This window comes from Dermochelys coriacea, chromosome 21, assembly GCF_009764565.3.
Source record: "Dermochelys coriacea isolate rDerCor1 chromosome 21, rDerCor1.pri.v4, whole genome shotgun sequence".
In the NCBI taxonomy this organism is placed as follows: Eukaryota; Metazoa; Chordata; order Testudines; family Dermochelyidae; genus Dermochelys; species Dermochelys coriacea.
The window spans coordinates 4330799-4354730 of NC_050088.1; the positions used below are offsets into that span (position 1 = coordinate 4330799).

Consider the following 23932-nt stretch of genomic DNA (forward strand, 5'->3'; position numbering starts at 1 on the left):
CCTAAATTGTCATGCCCCTTTTAGCAGCAAGTGGACGTTTGCTTGTGCCAGCCCAGGTTCTGTGCTCATGGCCCCTGCCTATCCCAGCAGCGGTAGCTAGCCTTGGCAAAGAGGCATCTGCTCCTTCCTTTGTGCAGAAGGTGACCAATCCCGCTGATGCAAGGGAGGGTTCTCTGTGCCCTTTCCTCGCTCAGATACAGGTGGTTTGGGGAGCTCTCACTTCCTAACAGCTTTGGTTGGCTGGTTTTGGAGGGAGGATGGAAATCATGGTGTCCTCTCTGTAGCTCCTTTCTGCTTTTGAACTTCCCCATCTAGTTGTCCCAGGATGGAATCCTGAGTACACCTTTCCCCATTCCTCTGGAGTCTCTCTTCCTTCCTCCCACTACCCTTCCTTCACTTTACCCCTCAGCCCACAGGGCAGGGCAAAACACCAGTGCCTCTGCCTGAATACTGCAGTGATGAGGCAGCTTCAGGGTGGATACTACCTTGCAAAGTGTTACCTCCTTCCCAAACTCTGCTTCCTCTGCCTCACTGAGCTGGTGTCACAAGTCCCATTCAGACTGGAGTTTCTCAAGCGCATGCTTTAGGGCAGGGCTGATCTTCGGGTGTGGGTGCTTTTGTGGACTTTCCAGTAACCTCAGCAACTCAAGGTCTGATGTTCTACACGCACGATTAGTAGCTCTGGAGGACCAGGATAGCTGCAGGTGGCCATCCAAATACATGGGACCTTGCTGTGATCTGGCTCCTCTGGCTTGTTGCCTGGACTTTGCCCATGAATCACAAGGTAGAGTAACTGCATCATCTCTTGCCACTTGCATGTTATAAAGACACAAAATCAAGTGTGGAAGCCTCCACATTTCATTGCTGCTTCCCAAAAAGTGCCCTGGAAATGAAGGGCCCTCCTATCACCTGTCTCTTCCCTTGATCCCACTCCCATGTGAATACTCTTTCCAGCCAGCTCTTTTCCCTGAGGCCATGGGAATTTTTTGCACTGAGCTGATGACTGCAACACTTGTAATGGTATTGGTAACGGGAAGGGGAATTTTAGGGACTATAAACTGCTTTCTGCAAATAGGCACCTTCCATGTAAGGTCCCTTGCTTTCTTTCATATCTCACCCAAACAGATTTTGGCCAGAGCTCTTTGATTGGAGGCAGGCCTTCAGCTATGTGTCCATATAGATGAAAGAAGATCTTTGTCATTCCATGGGATGCTGTATTTATGACCTCCACGCATAGTGTCCAGGGTACACAGGCAGTTTACTATGTAATGGATGTTTTGGACAAGACCTTGCACCCCAAAGTCCTGTCTACTCTGCATAGGCTTTAGAGATCCCAGGATTCATTTCACAAGTGTAGGGAGTTTGTGCAAATCTCCTAGGTCAATATTTATTCACCCAGCTACCATACCCCTCCACCCCAGAAGCAGGTGGCTGCATTTCAGTGGTGGTTGAAGTAATCCTTGGAAAGGCTGCTTTGGGATCCTTCAGGCTCAAAGGCAGCAGGGTACATAGACCTCTGCAGGGGTGAGAGGCAGAGAGGAGGCACCATTATAAGCATGGAAAGCTTTGTTGTATAAATGCAAGTTGTACTTGTCTGCATGAAACTTTAACCTTCATCATTAATTTATTTTATACAAGATTTATAGGCAAAAAACCTCTTACTTATCCCTCACCAACAGTCATATACCCAGTAGGAAAAGTCCCTTCAGCTGAGATTTAGATTGATGGTTGGGTGCATGAACTGTGGAATCTTTGTCCCAGGGCTGAGGTTGATTATCCCCTCCTGCACTCGGTGAAAGCATAGCGCTGAGCACATTATAAACAGTTAAACCACATAACACATTAATGCACAGAAGCAGAATCAAGTGGCAAAACATGGAGCTTGACCAGTTTTCCAATAAGTTAGCAGTCTGGATTTAATCCTTTGCTTTGTGTGTGTGTTTTTCCCCCCTCCAGAACCATGTGAAGAACCTTGAAAGGGACACATACAGGGAGCTTAGAAGTTCACCCTCCCCTTTCTCTTCTCCCCTGTCCCAGGATGGATCAGAGGAAGAACTGGCCTCGCATGCTGGACGCCGATGGCTGGTCAGCAGCTGTGATTTTTCTCTTTTTGGTCTCACTTTCCCGGAACGCAGCCAGTACTGCCCTGTTCAACACCTTCCACACAGAGAACCGAGACTGGACTTTCAACCACCTGACCGTCCACCAGGGCACTGGGGCAGTCTACATTGGAGCCATCAACTGGGTTTACAAGCTCTCAGGCAATTTGACCATCCTGGTGGCTCACCAGACAGGCCCGGAAGAGGACAACAAGTCCTGCTACCCACCCCTCATTGTCCAGCCTTGCAGTGAGTTCCTCACCCTCACCAACAATGTTAACAAGCTGTTGATCATCGACTACTCAGAGAACCGGCTGCTGGCCTGTGGGAGCCTCTACCAGGGCATCTGCAAGCTGCTGCGGCTGGATGACCTCTTTATCCTGGTGGAGCCGTCCCACAAGAAGGAGCACTACCTCTCTAGCGTCAACAAGACTGGCACCATGTACGGGGTAATTGTGCGCTCTGACGGCGAGGATGGCAAGCTCTTCATTGGCACGGCAGTGGACGGCAAGCAGGATTACTTCCCCACCCTCTCTAGCCGCAAGCTGCCACGGGACCCGGAATCATCAGCCATGTTGGATTACGAGCTCCACAGTGACTTTGTCTCATCGCTCATCAAGATCCCCTCGGACACGCTGGCCCTGGTCTCACACTTCGACATCTTCTATATCTACGGGTTTGCCAGCAGTAACTTCGTCTACTTCCTGACTGTGCAACCGGAGACCCCCGAGGGAGTCTCCATCAACTCAGCCAACGACCTCTTCTACACGTCCCGCATCGTCCGCCTCTGTAAGAATGACCCCAAGTTCCACTCCTATGTCTCGCTGCCCTTTGGCTGCATTAAGGGGGATGTGGAGTACCGCCTCCTGCAAGCGGCTTATCTCTCCAAGCCAGGGAACGTGCTGGCCAACGCCCTCAACATCACAGTCCAGGATGACATTCTTTTTGCCATCTTCTCCAAGGGGCAGAAGCAGTATCACCAGCCTCCTGATGACTCGGCTCTTTGCGTTTTTCCCATCCGCACCATCAACACCCAGATCAAGGAGCGCCTGCAATCCTGTTACCAGGGGGAAGGCAACTTGGAGCTCAACTGGCTGCTGGGGAAGGATGTCCAGTGCACCAAAGCAGTAAGGATGGTTGCAGTACATTGCCACTATTGCTCTGGAGAAATTTATCCCACTTCTCACACCATTTGTGTAGGGAAGAAAGGTCTTGGGGTGGAGACATTGGACTGGAATTTGGGAGACCTGGATTCAATTCCTGGCCCTGCAACAGATGCCCTGAGTAAGCTTAGGGAACTTACTTGATCTTTCTGTGCCTCAGTTTCCCCAAATACTAAACAAATAATCCTTCTTATTTCAGATTGTGAGAATTAAATCCTTAATGTTGTCAGATGATTATGGTGCTAAGGGCCACAGAAGCAGTTAGGTAGACAGGTTAAAAGTCACAGCTTGTTAGAAGCATTCTGCTATTTCCAGCTGCCCATTCCAATTCCAAAATCAGACTAACCCAAAGCCTCTCTCTCCCAGCCTGCAGCAGGAGAGTATAGAGCAAACCGAACTAACCAGGTGAATGCAAATGGAAGTTGCACACTCTGTGCTTTTACTTTGCTAGTTTCAAACTTGATTAACATACCATACAGATTCCTTTTGACCCACCTTAGTCCCTGGAAACTCCTTTCACCATAACATATTCAGTTTGGCTTCCAACTCTCTGGTATCAAGAAAAAAAGTGAGCTAAATGAGGACAGAGAGGGAATTTTGGGGCGACAGGTGAGTGGATAGTGCAGAGAATGGCCATGAGACAGTGAGCTTTTCATATCTAGCCTGCTGAAATTAATGTGTGACTCAGAGGCATTTGGTAGCTATTCAGTGGCTTTTCTGGGAGATGAGTTGTTGAATTGCAATCCCAATCCTAGTTGGTAGATGTCCACATCGCAAACTGCACTATTTAGCATTAATTCCTTATTGGGCAGGCTCAGCGAAGTGATCAATTAGCAATACTTAGCTATCATACCGAGTCTTTCATTTCATTGGTCTCAGAGTGTTTTATAAGCATCCTTATCCCCATTTTACAGAGGGTAAACTGAGGCAGAGTGAGGGGACACAGAAAGTAGTTGGCAGAGTTGGGAATAAAGGCTAGGGCTCTTGACTCCCAGTCCAATTCTCTATCTGCTAGACCAGGGGTTTTCAACCTGGGGGCCTGCAAACTATGGGTACGTCTTCACTACCCGCTGGATCGGTGGGTAGTGATTGATATATCGGGGATCGATTTATCACATCTTGTCTAGACGCAATAAATCGACCCCCGAATTGACACCTGTACTCCACCTCGGCAGGAAGAGTAAGCGGAGTCGACGGGGGAGCCGCTGTGTGAATAGCGTAGCTGAAGTTGCGTATCTTAGTTCAAACCGCCGCCCCCCCGTCCAGTGTAGCCCAGGCCTATGTCTAAGGGATCCATGAAACATTGTCACGTTTTCAGCCTCTGATCCGTGGGCCCCTGTGGGTCCACAGATTATGTCTAAGATTTCCAAAGGAGAAATCTCCATTCAAAAATTTTTAGGGGTCCTCCAAATGAGAAAAGGTTGAAAATACTGTGCTAGACCATGCTCTATTGAAAGGAGAACATAGTTACTAAACACCCCTTTAGCTTAGCTTGGGGCATTCAAAAGATGGGGCAGGGTTGGCAAGGAGTATGGAAACTCTCCATTGCCAGGGTCCATTCCACTGACCCTCTTAAGAACAGCCAGTCTGGCTGGCACCTTGCACAGCATCATATTCACTTGGAGAATGTAACGAGGCGATCCGGAGTGTTAAATCTGTCATGAAGTCAGGCTGTTAGCACAGGAGGGAAGTGGCTGCTTCCCTAAAGAAATGAATAGCTGAGAGGAGGAAATGGCAGCTTCCGTTCTCTGATCAGAGGGCAGAAGTAGAGAGCAGACACCTGCCCTTCCTGTGGCTGGTGTTTCTGAACCCAGCCCGCCCACTGCAGGCTCATTGCCAGTGTAAGGCAATCACTGGCCCCAGCCATGTGAATCTCTACCGACCCGTCTGCATGACACTGTATCATTTCGGGAAGTGGGACGGGGGGAGGAGAGAACCGTGACTTCCTTTTATGAATGGATTTGACAGTCCACTGCAGTGTGAGCAAGGCTGCTGGAGCACATCCTTGGGCCAGCGAGGTAGATTAGGGACATGTTCCCTGTATGGCTGTGTGAGTGAGGCGGGTTCAATTTTCTTTCCTCATCATTTGCTCCCAAGGTCAGCCATGCTGTGGAAACCGCATGCTCAGTTCTTGGGGTTTGGGATGGGAGGAAGAAATGGCTTGTGCTGCTGGGCCGTGGCCTCTCTGGTTAATGCAGAAGAAGCTTTGAATGGTCTTCAGTGCAAGTCTCTGGTCAATCTTCCTTCCCTGACGTAGGCCCTTGAAAAGGCAACTGGTCTGATTTTTTTTCAGAGATGCTAATCACCTGAAATCCCGTTTCTTGACTGCAGGCGTTCAGGACCTCCAGAAATCAGACCAATCAGACCTCTAATGCTATTTAGAGAGGGTAAAATCAGTGGAGGAGAGAGAGACAGCTTCAGCATAGGACATGAATGCACCGGGACAGAATATGGGGGAGAGGGTTTGGATCTGAGAGGGGAGAGAATCAAGAAAGCTAATGGAAACCATTTCCCCTATGATTTTCTGTCAGTGACATTGTGGGGATTCTCATCAGTTCTGTCCATGAAGGTTTTCTTGGCAGCTACCTTGTGATGCACCCACTGTGGCCTGTACCCATGCCAGCTACACAGCTGCTTGGCCTCGATTACAAAAAATAAGGAGAGATGTTCATTAGGTTGCGCTGGGGAGAGTGGCTGACCCTAACTCCCAGGGAGCTCAACCAGCTGTACATGAGCAGGTGGTTGTCGTGAACACCCAGCTATTGTGTGGGGAAGTTTGGTGCATTTACCCCATGGTTAGGACTATGCGTTCAGTTTTGCATGAACTTGAGTGTTTGGATTAGCACTTCACCTCCACCTCTCGTTCACCCTTGCCCAATGCCTTGTCTTTTCCAGCCAGTCCCGATAGACGACAACTTTTGCGGGCTAGACATTAACCAGCCGCTGGGAGGCTCCACACCAGTGGAGGGGGTGACCCTCTTCACCTCCAGCCGTGACCGGATGACCTCGGTCACTTCGTACATCTACAACAGCTACAGCGTGGTGTTCGTGGGGACCAAGAGTGGCAAGCTGAAGAAGGTAAGGCTGTTTCTGTGACTCCAGAGAGCCTGGATCAGTGGCTCCTCCCTTTCCCCAAGAACACTGATCTGCCATGCTGTCACCACCTTTGTACTGCTCCTGAGATCTCTTTTTTTCAGTTGCCAGTTATGAGGCAATATGAGATTAAGCCCAACGCTTTGAATTAGGAAGGTACTTGAAGCACATGGGTATGTGAGGCAAACTCTCCTGCATCTGTCCTGGTGCTGGGGCACCATTTAATGTAGTCTCACTCTGAACCCAGAGACGCCAGGCATTGGAATGATACAGAGCTTAGTGGCAAGTCAAAGGTTAAGGCATGTGGAAAATGTCCTTTCGGGTCCTTGAAGAGAAGTAAATTAGTCAGACAAGGCAACATCTTCTCATTGCACCAAGCTTTGGGACTCAAAAATCCCTCTAAGCCAATACAAAGTGGAATGCAGCTGAGATCTTGTCAGGCACCTAGCTTAGCTCTGCTTCCAATTATCCACAGTTGAGTGGAATGGCTAATATTGCCCTTAGCAGCGCAATGGCTGTTGCATACTCTATATCTCCCACAGGTATATTGTTGTTTGCAGTTGTTGTATCTGTGCTGGTACCAGCATATTAAAGAGACAAGGCACGTGAGGTAATAACGTTATTGGACCAATTTATGTTGGAACGGGCCCCCCAAATAGCCCAAGATTGGTCCCGATCTGTTTTTGCCGAGACCCGAAATCAGATGCTCAACAGAATACCGAAACAGCAGGCGATGCTTATTCTATAGGCTCTTACTATCTAAAGTTGAGGAAGAAATTCGGTATTAAGCCTGGTTTCAGAGTAGTAGCTGTGTTAGTCTGTATTCACAAAAAGAAAAGGAGTACTTGTGGCACCTTAGAGACGAACAAATTTATTTGAGCATAAGCTTTCCTCACAAAAGGACTTCATCTGAGTAGGGAAGGAAATAGACTTCTAGGATCGAGGCTGGCACAACTGATAAAGAGAGCTTTAAACTAGGAATTAGGGGGAGATGGTTGGGAGATGTCCAGGTAATCTCCACGACAGATTTTAGCATTGAGAGGGAAGAAGACGAAGTAAGAAAGGATACAGCCGTGGGTAGGAGAATGTATATAAGGAGCGAGGGCGGTGTGGATACTAGTCTAATAGGTTATACTGGCTGTAGAATGACTGTGCCTAATAGGGTACAAAATGTGAGCGAGGCCAAACAGCAAAAATTAAGATGTTTGTACACCAATGCGAGGAGCCTAGTAACAAAATGGAGGAACTAGAGCTACTGGTGCAGGAAGTGAAACCAGATATTATAGGGATAACAGAAACATGGTGGAATAGTAGTCATGATTGGACTACAGGTATTGAAGGGTATGTGCTGTTTAGGAATGACAGAAATAAAGGTAAAGGTGGTGGAGTAGCATTGTATATCAACGATGAGGTAGAATGTAAAGAAATAAGAAGCGATGCAATGGATAAGACAGAGTCCGTCTGGGCAAAAATTACATTGGGGATGATAACTAGTAAAGCCTCTCCTACGATAGTGCTTGGGGTGTGCTATAGACCTCCGGGATCTAATTTGGATATGGATAGAGCCCTTTTTAATGTTTTTAATAAAGTAAATACTAATGGAAACTGCATGATCATGGGAGACTTTAACTTCCCAGATATAGACTGGAGGACCAGTGCTAGTAATAATAATAGGGCTCAGATTTTCCTAGATGCGATAGCTGATGGATTCCTTCATCAAGTAGTTGCTGAACCGACTAGAGGGGATGCCATTTTAGATTTAATTTTGGTGAGTAGCGAGGACCTCATAGAAGAAATGGTTGTAGGGGACAATCTTGGCTCAAGTGATCATGAGCTAATTCAGTTCAAACTAAATGGAAGGGTTAACAAAAATAAATCTGCAACTAGAGTTTTTGATTTCAAAAGGGCTGACTTTCAAAAATTAAGGAAATTAGTTAGGGAAGTGGATTGGACTGAAGAACTTATGGATCTAAAGGTAGAGGAGGCCTGGGATTACTTTAAATCAAAGCTGCAGAAACTATCGGAAGCCTGTATCCCAAGAAAGGGGAAAAATTTCATAGGAAGGAGTTGTAGACCAAGCTGGATGAGCAAGCATCTTAGAGAGGTGATTAAGAAGAAGCAGAAAGCATACAGGGAGTGGAAGATGGGAGGGATCAGCAAGGAAAGCTACCTAATTGAGGTCAGAACATGTACGGATAAAGTGAGACAGGCTAAAAGTCGAGTCGAGTTGGACCTTGAATTAAAACCAATAGTAAAAGGTTCTATAGCCATATAAATAAGAAGAAAACTAAGAAAGAAGAAGTGGGGCCGCGAAAAACTGAGGATGGAGTGGAGGTTAAAGATAATCTAGGCATGGCCCAATATCTAAACAAATACTTTGCCTCAGTCTTTAATAAGGCTAAAGAGGATCTTGGGGATAATGGTAGCATGACAAATGGGAATGAGGATATGGAGGTAGATACCATATCTGAGGTAGAAGTGAAACTCAAACAGCTTAATGGGACTAAATCAGGGGGCCCAGATAATCTTCATCCAAGAATATTAAAGGAATTGGCACCTGAAATTGCAAGCCCATTAGCAAGAATTTTTAATGAATCTGTAAACTCAGGAGTAGTACCGAATGATTGGAGAATTGCTAATATAGTTCCTATTTTTAAGAAAGGAAAAAACGTGATCCGGGTAACTATAAGCCAGTTAGTTTGACATCTGTAGTATGCAAGGTCCTGGAAAAAATTTTGAAGGAGAAAATAGTTAAGGACATTGAAGTCAATGGTAAATGGGACAAAATACAACATGGTTTTACAAAAGGTAGATCGTGCCAAACCAACCTAATCTCCTTTTTTGAAAAAGTAACAGATTTTTTAGATAAAGGAAATGCAGTGGATCTAATTTACCTAGATTTCAATAAGGCATTTGATACCGTGCCACATGGGGAATTATTAGTTAAATTGGAGAAGATGGGGATCAATATGAACATCAAAAGGTGGATAAGGAATTGGTTAAAGGGGAGACTGCAACGGGTCCTACTGAAAGGCGAACTGTCAGGTTGGAGGGTGGTTACCAGTGGAGTTCCTCAGGGATCGGTTTTGGGACCAATCTTATTTAATCTTTTTATTACTGACCTTGGCACAAAAAGTGGGAGTGTGCTAATAAAGTTTGCAGATGATACAAAGCTGGGAGGTATTGCCAATTCGGAAAAGGATCGGGATATTATACAGGAGGATCTGGATGACCTTGTAAACTGGAGTAATAGTAATAGGATGAAATTTAATAGTGAGAAGTGTAAGGTTATGCATTTAGGTATTAATAGCAAGAATTTTAGTTATAAGTTGGGGACGCATCAATTAGAAGTAACGGAAGAGGAGAAGGACCTTGGAGTATTGGTTGATCATAGGATGACTATGAGCTGCCAATGTGATATGGCTGTGAAAAAAGCTAATGCGGTTTTGGGATGCATCAGGAGAGGCATTTCCAGTAGGGATAAGGAGGTTTTAGTACCGTTATACAAGGCACTGGTGAGACCTCACCTAGAATACTGTGTGCAGTTCTGGTCTCCCATGTTTAAAAAGGATGAATTCAAACTGGAGCAGGTACAGAGAAGGGCTACTAGGATGATCCGAGGAATGGAAAACTTGTCTTATGAAAGGAGACTTAAGGAGTGTGGCTTGTTTAGCCTAATTAAAAGAAGGTTGAGGGGCGATATGATTGCTCTCTATAAATATATCAGAGGGATAAATACAGGAGACTGAGAGGAATTATTTCAGCTCAGCACCAATGTGGACACAAGAACAAATGGGTATAAACTGGCCACCAGGAAGTTTAGACTTGAAATCAGACGAAGGTTTCTAACCATCAGAGGAGTGAAGTTTTGGAATAGCCTCCCAAGGGAAGCAGTGGGGGCAAAAGATCTATCTGGTTTTAAGATTCTACTCGATAAGTTTATGGAGGAGATGGTATGATGGGATAATGGGATTTTGGTAAGTAATTGATCTTTAAATATTCAGGGTAAATAGGACTAATCCCCTGAGATGGGATATTAGATGGATGGGATCTGAGTTACTACAGAAAATTCTTTCCTGGGTATGTGCCTGGTGAATCTTGCCCATATGCTCAGGGTTTATCTGATCACCATATTTGGGGTCGGGAAGGAATTTTCCTCCAGGGCAGATTGGAGAGGCCCTGGAGGTTTTTCGCCTTCCTCTGTAGCATGGGGCATGGGTGACTGGAGGGAGGCTTCTCTGCTCCTTGAAGTCTTTAAACCATGATTTAAGAACTTCGATAGCTCAGACATAGGTGAGGTTTTTTGTAGGAGTGGGTGGGTGAGATTCTGTGGCCTGCGCTGTGCAGGAGGTCGGACTAGATGATCAGAATGGTCCCTTCTGACCTTAGTATCTATGAATCTATGAAAGCTTATGCTCAAATAAATTTTAGTCTCTAAGGTGCCACAAATACTTCTTTTCTTTTTCATATTAAGCCTGTGCGAGTTCATAACCGTAAAACTGTGATGCGTGCAATTGTGCAAGTGGTCATGCACAGAATCATCAAGCACTGCCTGAGATAGAAACAAAATGAGGATTGTCCTGGGTGTGCCATCGATGCCCCAGGCCAGAGGCATCACGACTGCGTGTACTGGTCTTTAAATGATGTGAACTGTAAAATTAAAGAAATTAGCGGTAGTTTGTGTGGAGAGTGTATTAAATATCATCATCACCACGTTGGGATATGCACTGTAGTGCCTCTGTTGAACCCAGAAACATGTAGCTTTAAGGGCAGAACTTGTGGACAAAGTAACAGAGGCAGAGGACCCAAATAGCGTTTTAGATGAAATCATCCAACCAACAGATAACCGTTTAATGCGAAATGTTGAACATCTTCTTCATTCAGGAAATTACAAAACCTTGCTTAAAAAAAACCCTGCTAATAGTTAGAACATGTTTAGCCAACCTTTATAGTTTTTACCATGTGCTTACTGAACAGGCTTTGCCTTAGTAAATTCCCTTTTTAAACCTAGCTTTATAGTTTTCAATATTATTTAATGTTTTAAAATGCTCTTTTCTTAACCTACCCTGATATTTAATAGTGTTTTTCTTAACCTGCCTTTATAGTTTTTACCATGTGCTTACTAAACAGGCTCTGCCTTAGTAAATTCTCTTTTTTGGCCATGTGTGTTCTTTTTAAACCTAGTTTTCAATATTATTGAATGTTTTAAATGCTCTTTTCTTAACCTACCCTGTTAGTTAATGCACCTTTTACATTTATTTCAAAAATTTCTATTCTTTAATAACATGCCAAACTAGGCCTTTAAAATCATCTCTCCCTACTCAACCTCACCAAATAATCTTTCTTTCCTTTTTTCCCTCTAAAACTTACCCAAACTTCCTTTTTTTATCTTTAAACTCTCACTCTATTCTTTCAACTTTTGCTGTAAATGTATCAAAGCAGAAGCACACAACACTCCCCCCATTCAAACATAAATAAAAAAAATTAAAAATGGCCAACGGCGCCAAACTACAATGCCAACAGAAACGGGGATGAAGGGCGGGACATAAGCCTTAAATGGGGCGTGGAAACCTGTCAAAAATACATGGTGATGAATACTATCAAGGTATATACTACTTAGGGTATCATTAAGCGGTTACAATTCATACTCAATGGTGACCACATCCTGAAAGAAATCTTTCCCAAACCTCTCTTCTGGCTTTCAAACCATGCCTTCACCTTGCTAACCTCATCCAAAGCAAACTCCCCACAGACCAGAACCACCAATTCAAAGCTGTACCAGACCCTGCCCTAACAGGTGCAAAACCTGCAGATATATCTCCATTCCTATGATGATTAATACCCCCCACAACACGTTTTTTCAAGGTCCATGGGTTCTACACATGCCTATCACAATATGTGGTGAACCTCATCCAGTGCACTAAATGGGAGGAATGAAGCAATCATTAGTCTCTTGAATGAATTCACACAGGAAATGTCTAAAAGACAAAAACACCATCTTGCCCACAGGTGAACACTTTTCACATACCAGTCACTCCATATGTAACCTCTCAGTCCTCATCCTCAAAGGAAATCTGCACAACACCTTCAAAAGACAAGCCTGAGGGAGCTTAAATTCATAACTTTGTTAGATACTAAAAACCAAGGACTCAGTAAAGATAGTGGGTTATTGCTCATTACAACAATCTATAACCCACTAACCCTCTTTTGTCCTACCACTGCAGAGGTGTTAACTGCCTGCTTCATCTTGAATGGTCTCTTAGAACATATGAACTCCTTATGCTGAACTATTTGTTCCACCTTTATATTTACCTCTGATGATCTGAGGATCTTTTTCTCAGACCTGAAGAACAGCTCTGTGGATCTCAAAAGCTCGTCTCTTTCACCAACAGAAGATGGTCCAATAAAAGATTTTATCTCACCCACCTTGTCCAACAGGTATTGCTAAGTCAGCCCGCTGTAGAACTGTGGTCACTGAGGAGTGCGTGACTCACTCTAAGAATATAAAGGGCTCCCAGGACTAGTCCAGCAGTTACTTTTGCTGTCTGTGGAAATCCAGTCTGAGAGAGGATGGTTTTTTCATTGTATTCCTGTGTGACACATGGCATGTCTGTGGGAAGGTGCTGCCGGAGTTAGTTTGGCTCTGAAGAAGTGGTTTGCCCTGAATCGAGAGAGGAACTGACTCAGGGTTGCTGTGAGGTAGAACTCAGCAAGTAGTAAATCAGCACAAATAATTTATTCAGTGTACCCAGATGCTTTTTCTGTTCATGAATGACCTCTGGGCAGCGGGGGATAATCTTGAATTGATTCACAATGATTCTTGGTCAATAGATTGTTCATAAGCCACTCCTTCCAACTATCCAATGCCCAAAATTCAGACTGTCAGTGTGGCACATGTAGCTTTCACGATGGTGCTCCTGCTTCCTGGTTGGATGAATATCACTTACTTTTACATTCCAATTCTCAATGTGAAAGATTCTGCAGGTGAATACGACCTGTGTATTTTGTGAGTTGAAAAATTTGCTATTTCCGTGCAAGTTTCTGACAGCCAAGTAGCTTGCTAGAAGGTTGCCAGAAAGTTATTGCAACAGGGGCACAAGCACAAAAGCGAATTCAATTTTTGTTAGCGCAGATAATCACAGTGCATGTTTTTAGGTGTTCACCATGCTTTGCTGGAAGGCCTCAGGCCTAGACCATTTCCTACTAGTGCCCTTTGAGCTGCACCCATCACAATCAAAGCTCCAGGGTTCCCGTTGACCCTCTCTGATAAGGGCAGGTGAGAAAGTTTTCCGGTGAAATGCGTTGTGAAAGGTCATAGGGGTTTATAGTATTGCTGTACTCCTCACACATAGGCCTAGTGGGCAAAACAAAGTGTGAAGGTAAAGAAAGAGATCTGGATCTTTGGCTGGTGTAAATCATCATACTGCCATCAATGGAGCCATGCTGATTTACACTTTGACCTGGAGGGATCTGAAACTTTTAACACAACAATCACTGTTGAGCAAATATACAATAAGGTCAGCACTAGTAATGAGAGTCTCACAATGGCTTCATCCTTATGGATGGCCACCAGCCTGAGCCCTGGATTTAGTGTTACTCTCTACGGGTGCTTGTATCCACCTGAGTCAGTACAAATCTCTCTTGGTGTGCTTGTACTCTGTCAGCAAATATTTACAGAAGCTGACCATAGTGGGAAGACTGTGTGGGCTAAGAACTCCCAGGGAGAGCGAAGTGAAATTTTTTGGCAGAAATTTTCCACCAAAAAATGCAGCTTCGGTTTGACCAAAACATTTGCAAATTCAGGTCAGATTTGCCAAATTTTTTTGATTTAAAAAAAATAAAAATCTAAAATCAAAAAGTTTCAAGTTCTTGATTCGAGGGCACTCCTCATTTCAAAATTTCATTAGCTTATTACTTTTTTTTTTTTTTAAGATTCAAGAAGCTCAAAGATGAAATTAAATATTCTGTGTTCAACTCCAAACTATGCTTTGTAATTTATTATTTTCTTTTTTGGTACAGCTGAAAGACCAAAACAATCAGTTACTCACACAGCTCTGTTCCTCCTTGGTGCCCTGCTTTGGTGGTGATAAAATTGCAGATTTATGGGTCTTGAAGAGAGATGAATGGGTTAACTTGGCTGCCTTTGGGAAACGAAGCTTCAGGGCAAAGTCATATTGCTTCTCTGTGCTGTAGTCTTGCCTCTCACCTCCCACCATTCACTTAGACCTCTGGGTGATTGATCGGCTGTGCAAGATAAAATTCTTTCCTGTTTGCATCACAAAAGCAGGGCTAGTTGCCCAAGGCAAAGAAATACCCAGTCTTCCTTCTCCCTCAAAGGAGCAGGAGGACTTGCTGTGGTAAACTTATGATTCTGTGATTGAACTGGCCTTTTTCCTCCTCTCTGCTTCCTCTCAAACACTCCTTTTGAAGATCGGGTTGTAAAGCCCAGGCTAAGCCTGATACAATGCTGATAAAATGAGTTAATCCAGTTCTTCCTGTTGAATGATGCCTAGATTGGTACTGGTGTTTTTGTTCAGGGCAGGTCTACGCTTAAAGTGCTGCAGTGGCGCAGCTGTAGCACTTCAGTGAAGACTCTACTGCTCAGATAGGAGAACTTTGCCCCTCGGCGTACTTAATCCATCTCCATGAGAGATGGTAGCTATGTCTACAGGAGAAGCCCTTCTGTGGACAGAGCCCTGTCTATGCCGGGGGTAGGTCAGTATCACTGTGTCGCTCGGGGATGTGGATTTTTCACATCCCTGAGTGATGTAGTTATAGCAATATAAATTGATAGTACGGACCTGGCCTCAGATGTCAGTGCTTTAAAAACATAATGGAAAGAGACCTGTGGATGTATAACAAAGGGATCTTTCTCCTCCTAACTCCTAGTGTGGTATTTTGTTGGCCCACAATCAGATGCACTTCAGTCCTGCACAGCACAATTGTTTTATCCCCTGATAGTGCGGGGCTAGTGAATATCACCCCTCGCTCAAATATATTAGAAGGTAAAAATACAATGTTCTGCTGTTATGTTGTTGTTTGTTTTTATTTATATTTCACTAGCCCTAGGAACCCCAGTCATGGATCAAGGCCCCATGGGACTAGGTGCTGTACAGATACGTAAGACAGTCCTTACCCTAGCGAGCTGAGTCTATATGACATACAGGACATATCAGGAGGAAAGAACAGGCGGGGAAGGAAGAAGGATTGAGGTAACAAAATGAGCAGAACTGAACAGAAAAACAGAAGTCACAGCTCATCATTTGACTAAGCAATGCCAGGCAGGAGTGACTGGTAGGCATCACAGCAGGGTTTATCCACTTATTAGTAGCCTTACATGAGCTCAACATAGCCTTTAAATCTGTGGGCCTGATTCTGTGCAGTGAAGTTATTTTTGGGTGCAAAATCAGAGATTGTTTATCCAAATCCAACCTCAAGTCAGATCCTCGGCATGACTGACAGATTTTTCAACGGAAGGTAGAAACTCCTTTTGGGGTGAGGTCTAAATGTAGCCCCTGAATGTCCATTCCCCGTAGCACCAGGGAAAGAGAGACGGGGGAAAGATTGTTATTTCTGGTGTCCGTAAACAGCAGGTAGTGTCTCCCTTCCCTATCCAGGAAGATACACGGGCAAGCACATACTATGGTTGGATGTCTGCATTTTTTAATGGCATCAATTCGTTAATATTTGTTCATTGCTGTGTAAGTGCTGAACAGCAGTATACTGATTGTAGCCTTGGCTGCCCAACAAGATGCACTGGCAACTCTTGAGTTCATCCATTTGGGGCACCACTTTACCAAGCTTTCTGTTCCACTGCACCCCAGCTCAGACCCAGTGATGCTCTCACAGAGCTTCCGCTAGTTCTGTGGCAGCAGCTGTATGGCAGAATCAATAGAACAGGCCCCTCAGACAGCACGTTGCAAACACATGTGTTGTTTAGTTCCCAGCCAGCCAGGTAAAGGATGGCATGTGTGTACCGTGCATATTGTTTACTGTGTTTGGCGGGTGGGGGAGGACCTCATTTAAAGGCAGTTAAAGCAAACAGCTTGTGCCTGCATGTTGGGTATTTAATGTATTGAGCAGGATCACATCCCATTAATTATGTAGGATTATAGAAGGAGTGTTCTTTCTGGCATGGTTTAATCCCTCATGCCATTTATACAGTGGAGACCTTTTAAACAACTTCCCTTTTGATGCAGAATAAATTTATCCCTGTTTATCGGTTTTGCTCCATTAGTGGGAATTGGCTGAGGGCAAGGGGGAGTTTCAAGATTTACCCGTTATTCAGGACAATGGCAAACAGGTGCTGAGAGAATTGAGAGTTTGATCCAAGCCTTTCATGGCATCTGCCAAGCATCTTTATTTAACATTTCTCAGCACTGTCGCAGGTTGATTAGACCCGTGCCTCCTGTTTCCATTCAATAGAGTTATTATGCATCCCTGCCCTCACTAGGCGAGGGTTGGAACATAGCTTCTCTGTAATTTGCAGACCTACCCAAGCAGGATACCTTCAGCAATACACAGGAAGCAACACATGATCCAAGAACCCTTGATTTTAAGCCTCCTATGCATGGGAAGTAGGAGGCAACTCTCTTCTGAACTCCAGGCCAGTTCTGATGGGGACACTGGATGGACACATTTCCCCCATCACTAGCTCTGACATTTTTATTCCTGCTTATTTTTCCCTACCCGTATTTCATCATTTCTTTGTTCATTGGGCAGGAAGCCTGAAAGCATGGCTTCCTATCCTCTCCTTGAAGACCCTCTGACAACATCTCCCGTGCAGTTCCATGAAGGAGCCAACAGGAGATGGTAAAAAGTTGGCATGGCCTGAGTTCCTGACCCTCCCCTGGAATCTCTGCTCTGCACTTGTCTTGGAGTTTGCAGCCCAATGCGCTCGCTGCACCCACACTATTCCCTTTACAAAACTGCTGCTTAAGTTCCTTGTCCTTTTATCCCCATGTGGCTCACCACCAGTGGGATCCCTCTCACAGACTTCAAGGCCAGAAGACCCATCATGATCATCTAGTCTGACCTCCTGCCTATTGTAGGCCACAGAACCTCGCCCGCCCACTCCTGTAATAGCCCCATAACCTCAGGCTGAGTTACCGAAGTTGTAGAGTTCTAACTAAGGGCTTGTCTACATTATCCACTGGATCGACGGGCAGCGATCGATCCAGCGGGGTTGATTTATCCCATCTAATCTAGACTCGATAAATCGACTACTGAGCGCTCTCCCATCAACTCTGGTACTTCACGGGAGGGGAGGCGCAGGCGGAGTCGACAGGAGAGTGTCAGCCTTCGACTTACCGCAGCGAGGACACCGTGGTGAGTAGATCTAAGTATGTTGACTTGAGCTACATTATTCACGTAGCTGAAGTTGCGTAACTTAGATCAATTCCTCCCCTTAGTGTAGACTAGGCCTAAATGTGTAACACTGCTGAAGTCCAGAGGACCTAGGCTTATCCCTTTGGTGTGGCTTATTGCACAAGGGACTTGAGAATGATGGGCTAGGAGAGAAGCATAGTGCCTCTGGTGATATCTTGGCTTCAGTATATAGAATCCAGGTGCCATCAAGAATAGATTTGATTAACATATAAATCACAGAGGGGAGCCAGGACTAGAGCACAATTCTTTCTGGTCCAAAACTTCAGGCATTTATCTTCCAATCTAAATAAGGTCTCCTTTTAATTGGTCCCTGACCCTGACTTTGGACCCAACCCTTAGAGGACAACCTGAGACACTCGTATGCACTGCATGACATGGAACAAGGGTCTCACTGGGGGCGGGCAACAAGCAAATCCCTCCGATCGTCCTCAGAATCTGCCTCTATCCAAGCCCTTGGCTATGGAATGGGGGTCACTGCACTGGCTGTCAGGAAAGGGGACACACCGGGGAGGAATAAGGGAGAACCAGGCAGAGGAAGAATGTAGCCTTGGCTCACACCAGATGTTGAGAGTGCTGTGGGAGAAGAATTCTACCACCAAAATGAAAAAACAATCCAGAATTAAATAAATTAGCTTTCCCCCCACCTTAATTACATTAATCACAATCAGATTCCCTAGATCCTTTGAACAGCTTTCTAGGTGAGGCTGGCTCTGTATGCCTTACGAAGACATGAAGGGTTTATTGATATTAACTCTTGTCTGTCTTTCACTCTGGGCCTCTGCCATTTCCCCCTGATTGATTACTCTGCCATCTAAGGACTTTGCTCACCCATTAGGAAACCCTGGAATCTTTATGGGAAAAGCTTCACTCCATCAAGTTCTGGGAGTTTAATACAAATCTGCCAAGGGAAAAAATAACCCAAGGAAAAAGGAGCGGGGAAGGAGATATCTGTCCGGTTCTTTGGCAAGAGCCCTGGTTGAGAAGCCCGGAGCTGCTTTCACGCACACTGACAGGTGCAGAGGAAGAAGGCTCTTTGGCTTTCCAGGTTTCGGACGCAGGTATATCCAATGGAGTTTCCGGCCACACCTACAGAGCAGAGGCCAGCAAAATGTAACTAGGAGCAAAGAGACAATCCAAGCAGCCTAAGCCGGAGCTGTGAAATAAGTGGACTCTAATAGTAAGGTGACCAAGACCTCTGATTTATCAAAGAAGGTTGCTCACTGAGGCTAGGGAGAGCATTCAAAGGTCATGACCCACCTAGGGTCCCCCTTCCAATAACTTTCTTTTTAGCGTTGCCCTTTCTGCTACCAGCAGCTGTTGCTTGATGCTATATCTAGATCATTGCCAGTTTTCCTCTGAAGAAGGCATAGTGGCCCATCAGAGAGGGCACAGAACTTAGGGCATGGAAGATCTGCCTGGGAGTTAACACGCTAACTCATTCTGTGACTGTGGGTGAGACGCTAAAGGCCTGAAATCAATGGGAGCTGAGAGTGCTCAGAACCCCTGAAAACCAGGCTATTAACTTCTCTGTGCCTCATGTACCCATCTGTAAAATGGGGATAGTAATGCATTGCCCACCTTTTGTAAAGCACTGTAAGATCTACAGATGAAAAGTGCCATATACCTGCAAAGTCTTCGTCTTTATTACCAAGTCACCACTTTGCATATCAGCCGATATCAGTGGTGTCTGAAAGCCATTGCCTTCTGAGAGTTATTGGGTGGTTTAAAGTAGAAATGAGCTAGTGGTTTCAATCCAGTCCTTTCTGAGGGATTTTTTTTTTGTTTCAGAATTTCCCTGGAGGGGAGGAGTCGGAGAGCCAGTATGATATTTTCTAAATTTATCATGCTTCCCCTGTGAGAATTCATCACTGAAAAAAAAGCCACATTTTTTCGGTGATGTCCTACTTCCCATTAGTGAATCAGCTAGCTGGTTCCTGTGAAATTCTTGAGGAGAGTCTGTCTCTGTATGTCTCTCTGCATCTCTCTCCCAAAGGAGACTATTACAAGGTTTGAGATCCCCAAACCCCAGCAAATGCTTACGTCACAATCAAATTATATTCTTCTTTATGGCTGCTCTGCTGTAAATCACCCAGGAACGCTGCAAACCTTTCTTACTAGCAGCTACTGTGTTGTGTAAGATCAAATCACTGAGCTGAGTGGATTTAACTCTTATCAGCCAGGGATGTTCAGTGTCTGTAATACTATGGAGAAGAGTTTGCTGAGTCAGCTCAATTCAAGCTCTTTTTCCCCCCAAGAGTAAATTTTTCCTCTCTGTACTGGGTTGGACCTTTCAGACTTCATAGATAGTAAATATTTAATGATGGCTACAATTTTCTGGATCCTGCTGATCTTTCAAGCTCTCTCCACACGCCCCAGCCCCAGCCCAGCAATGCTGCTCTTCTCTGTTTCCCTTGTGATGCGTACGTTATATTTTAAACATCTTCTCTCATTCCTCCTGTTAAGCTGCCACCACCATAACTGACTATTAAAAGAGAGAGGAGGGTTTGGGGTTTTCTGGTCTCTGAAACAGAGAGCTTAATGCTGCGTCCCCTGTAATGAGATGGGCTCATTTCCCAGAATCCTGCTAGTGAGCTTGCTGTTTGTTCTGTTGCTTTATGATCCCCACAGGGTCCAGCAAGCTGGGCGTTCGGAAGCTTGGGGAAGGCCAGGACTGGGCAGCATGGGTGGTTTATTTACAGTTTACAACCAGCCTGAGGAGGGGTGGGGGGGTTGTGACAAGTCTAGTGAATGCTGGACACATGGGGGAGTGTGTCCTGTTGATCCAGCTTTATCCATGCCGAGTGAGAAGGGTGTACTTTCTGAAGCCAGGGGGATATGGAAGAGATGTGATTGTTGGTAACTGAGTGAAAGGTATGTTGTACTGGTCAAAACAGAGCCATTGACATTTGTTCATATGACAGCACATTCTAGGTAAGGATCTCAAAGCACTTGGATTGTATAGTGATGCTCCACAGGCCCCCGGCAAGTAGGTCAATATTATCTCAATTTTACGCATGGTGAAACTAAGACAGAGAGAGGATAATAACCTGGTTTTCGGAGGTGCTGATCACTTGCAGCTCCCATTGTCTTCAGTAGGGGAAGTGGGTGCTCAGCATCTCAGAAAGTTAGGCCATAAGTGATGTGCCCAAGATCACAGAAGTGCCTTGTGCTGAATCTGGGTGTAGAGCCTCAGTCTCCTGACTCTGTCCCCTACTCTAACTTTCAGACCAGGGGTTCTCTTCTTTGCGGGGGGCACAAACCAATCCAGAGGGATCATAGAATCATAGAATCATAGAATATGATTCTATGATATGAATCATAGAATATCAGGGTTGGAAGGGACCCTAGAAGGTCATCTAGTCCAACCCCCTGCTCAAAGCAGGACCAAGTCCCAGTTAACATAACACAAACCAATCCAGAGGGATCATGACTACTCTCCCTTTCTTTATGGTGAGATGTGGGGGTGAATCCCTGAATCTTTGCATTATGGTAACATAGGCTGGTGTGTAGGTAGGTTGATAATCACTTTTCTAAACCACACCGCTTCCCCCTGATTTCAGTGAGAGTTGTTCCTGTAGATGTAATGCACAGCCCTAAGAGTGTAGCTGTCTTGAGGTTAATTCCCTGAGCAGGATGGGAGAGAGTGGGGAGGGGAACCTGTGTGGGTGGGTATATTCTTTCTCTTTCTCTCTCTCTCTAATCAAGCCTTGAATTCCAGCAAGTCTGCTGCTTTATTTTTAAGTGGCATGATGCCAAGAGGTTTTAACATGAGGAATGGCCTTGCCAAGCATACTGTCATAGGTAGAAGGTCTCGATGTCTGGAAATAATGCTTTACTAACACTCCAAGTGGCAGCGAGTTGTCTGATTGGGTTTTCAAGCAACACACAAGCAGAGGTCAGCTTTAAAAGCTCCCCTCGCAGGCGTGAGTCATGGGAACAAATATTTAATGGACTGGGCACAATTCGAGCCTAACTAATTTAATCCTGCTGTATCTGAGTTTCAAATTACACTAGTCAGCCCAAGTGCTTTCTTACCATATATCCGTTGTTTCCACACCCTATCCTGTGTGATATCGTAGGCTTCATTCGAATAAAAGGATCTTTTTTTAGAGTGGACCTCTTAGGCCTTTTGCTGTGTGATACATTCACCCCTGTGAGTTTCATGAACTTAGCAAGAGGTATGTGAAAGAAAAAGTTTCTGTGACTCTACATTAGGAGGTGTTTTGGGGAGGAGTAGATGGCTCAAGGACTTGGACACAGAGCCCCCACCTCTAGAGTGAGGTTTTGAATTCAGACCACAAAAGTTTCTGACACATGGCTCTGGCTGGCGGCCTAGGTGAAATGAATTGTGGTAGGCTCAGTCCAGTTCTCAGTAGGGTAGTGGGTTCACATCACAGAACTGCCACCCCAAGTGACACTAGCTAGCCTCTGTGTTGCCATTCCCAGCAGCGTGACCAAGGACTGTGAATGGATTCTGAAGACTGAACTCCCCCTGTGGCCACTCTTAGAGGTCTCTCAAAGGTAGGGTTGAGACAAAGCACGTTGAGGAAGTTGGTGCAGGTGGAACTTGTCCTCTCGTGGGCTGTGTTTGTGCCTGTTCTGTGGAACTGGAGGGGTATGATGAACATGACTGTCAGTCTGGCTGCTTCCATGAGCAATAAAATGCACATAAAACTATCTGCCTCCCTTAATACTGGGATGATAGGGGGAAGGTGACAAAGCCCTCCTTCTCCATGATTCAGGAAAAATAGATGTGTTAGTTAAAGTTGGTGCCCAACTTCTAGAATTTAACACAAGGCTAATTAAACTAGCCCTCTTCTTCTTCTAACCTCTGCACTCATTGCTACATGGCTAGTCTCCGTTGAGAGGGTCTGGCAGTTAAATTTATGCCATTTAATGCTTGATGCATCGCTCTTTTTAGCTTGGAATTCCTTCTCTTCAATTCTCCCTTCCTCCCACAATGCTTCCCACAATGCACAAGGGCTAGCCCATTATCCCATGGATGGTATCCAACAGTCTTCTCTTTTTTGAGAGCCATTGTTCCTCACGAGCTTTCTTTAAGTGCATACAAAGAAAATGTGCTGATGAGGCCAAGACCTATTGGATAAAGCATGGGTACTTGGGACTCTCTTTTCCAAGCAACTCCATAGTCCAAGGTTCTTTTTCAAAAGACCCCTACTTCTTGGAGGTGGGAGGTTTGTATTAAGGATGTAACCATTCACACGGCTGGATTTCTGGAATAAAGCAATTTCCATCAAGCAAAATTAGAAAAGACATTAATGCAACAGTTAGCAGCCAGCAACTCCAGAGGTCAAATGTGTTGGCTTGCTTGTTCTGTGTTTATCAGCCTTATACAATTCCATCAATATTGATGCGTGATGCCTTTGATTTTGATGCTAATCATTGTTATGAATTAAATTTGCAGCCATATAATTAGGATTGCTATTAATAGGGCCTCAAGCTAAGTGCCGCTCTGCTAGTTGTCTTTTTCCTGATGGCAAATGGCATCCTCAGAACTTGGCTAATGCAGTTTGCCTAATAGCTGGTAAGACTGATGTGAAAATTATATTTTCTATATTTAGAGGGACATCGTCTAATATGGATATTGGCCTGAAACTGAGTGAGTTTCCTGAGTAAGGAGCATAGGACTGGGCCCTGTGATAGGCTTCACAGTAGTGTTCCGCTGTCTTTCTGGGGCACAGACATGTGAGTGAGAGAGAGAAAGAAAGGTCATGAGAGAATAAGCATCAATTTTCAAGGTAGGAGAAAGACTAATATGGTGTTTGGTTTCGCAGTCTATCTTTCAGCTCTCCTTCCTGTTTGGATGCAAAATCTCCTTGCATCCATCTGTTCCCCCCCATCCTGCATTTTTCACATTCCTCCTTTGGGGCTCTGCCCCTTGTTGCGTCCCCAGTTTGTGCACAGCAGGGTAAATGGAATGACCAGGGTAGCTGCATGGCTCACCAGTACAAATCACTCTTGTATTCCATCCCAAGAGGTAGTGTATCATATGATATGTAATACATCGGTGAAGGTCTGTGTTTGGGCTCAAGAATAAATAAATGTTGAGGCGCTGTAGACAGAGAAAAGTATGAATATATTTTTACCATCATATTATTTATACCTATCCCAAGAAAAAAAGAGATTCATATGACGATTCGCAGCCCATGGCAACACTGCCTGTGGTCA

The 23932-nt window shown here is 44.9% G+C and overlaps 1 protein-coding gene across 3 annotated transcripts in view; it reads left to right on the forward strand.

The window, feature by feature from the left end:
• The window catches only part of PLXNA2 (plexin A2), a 322201-nt gene that overhangs the window by 42505 nt on the left and 255764 nt on the right, over positions 1–23932 (forward strand). The window contains exons 2-3 of one of the 3 annotated variants that reach the window (XM_038379948.2): positions 2038–3226; positions 6158–6340. In XM_038379948.2, the coding sequence (XP_038235876.1) occupies positions 2039–3226; positions 6158–6340 (1371 nt within the window). In that variant the 5' untranslated portion in view covers position 2038. Of the gene's footprint in view, positions 1–1956; positions 3227–3277; positions 3384–6157; positions 6341–23932 lie in introns of those variants that run through there. The other 2 variants (XM_038379947.2, XM_043500603.1) reach the window with 2 other exon arrangements.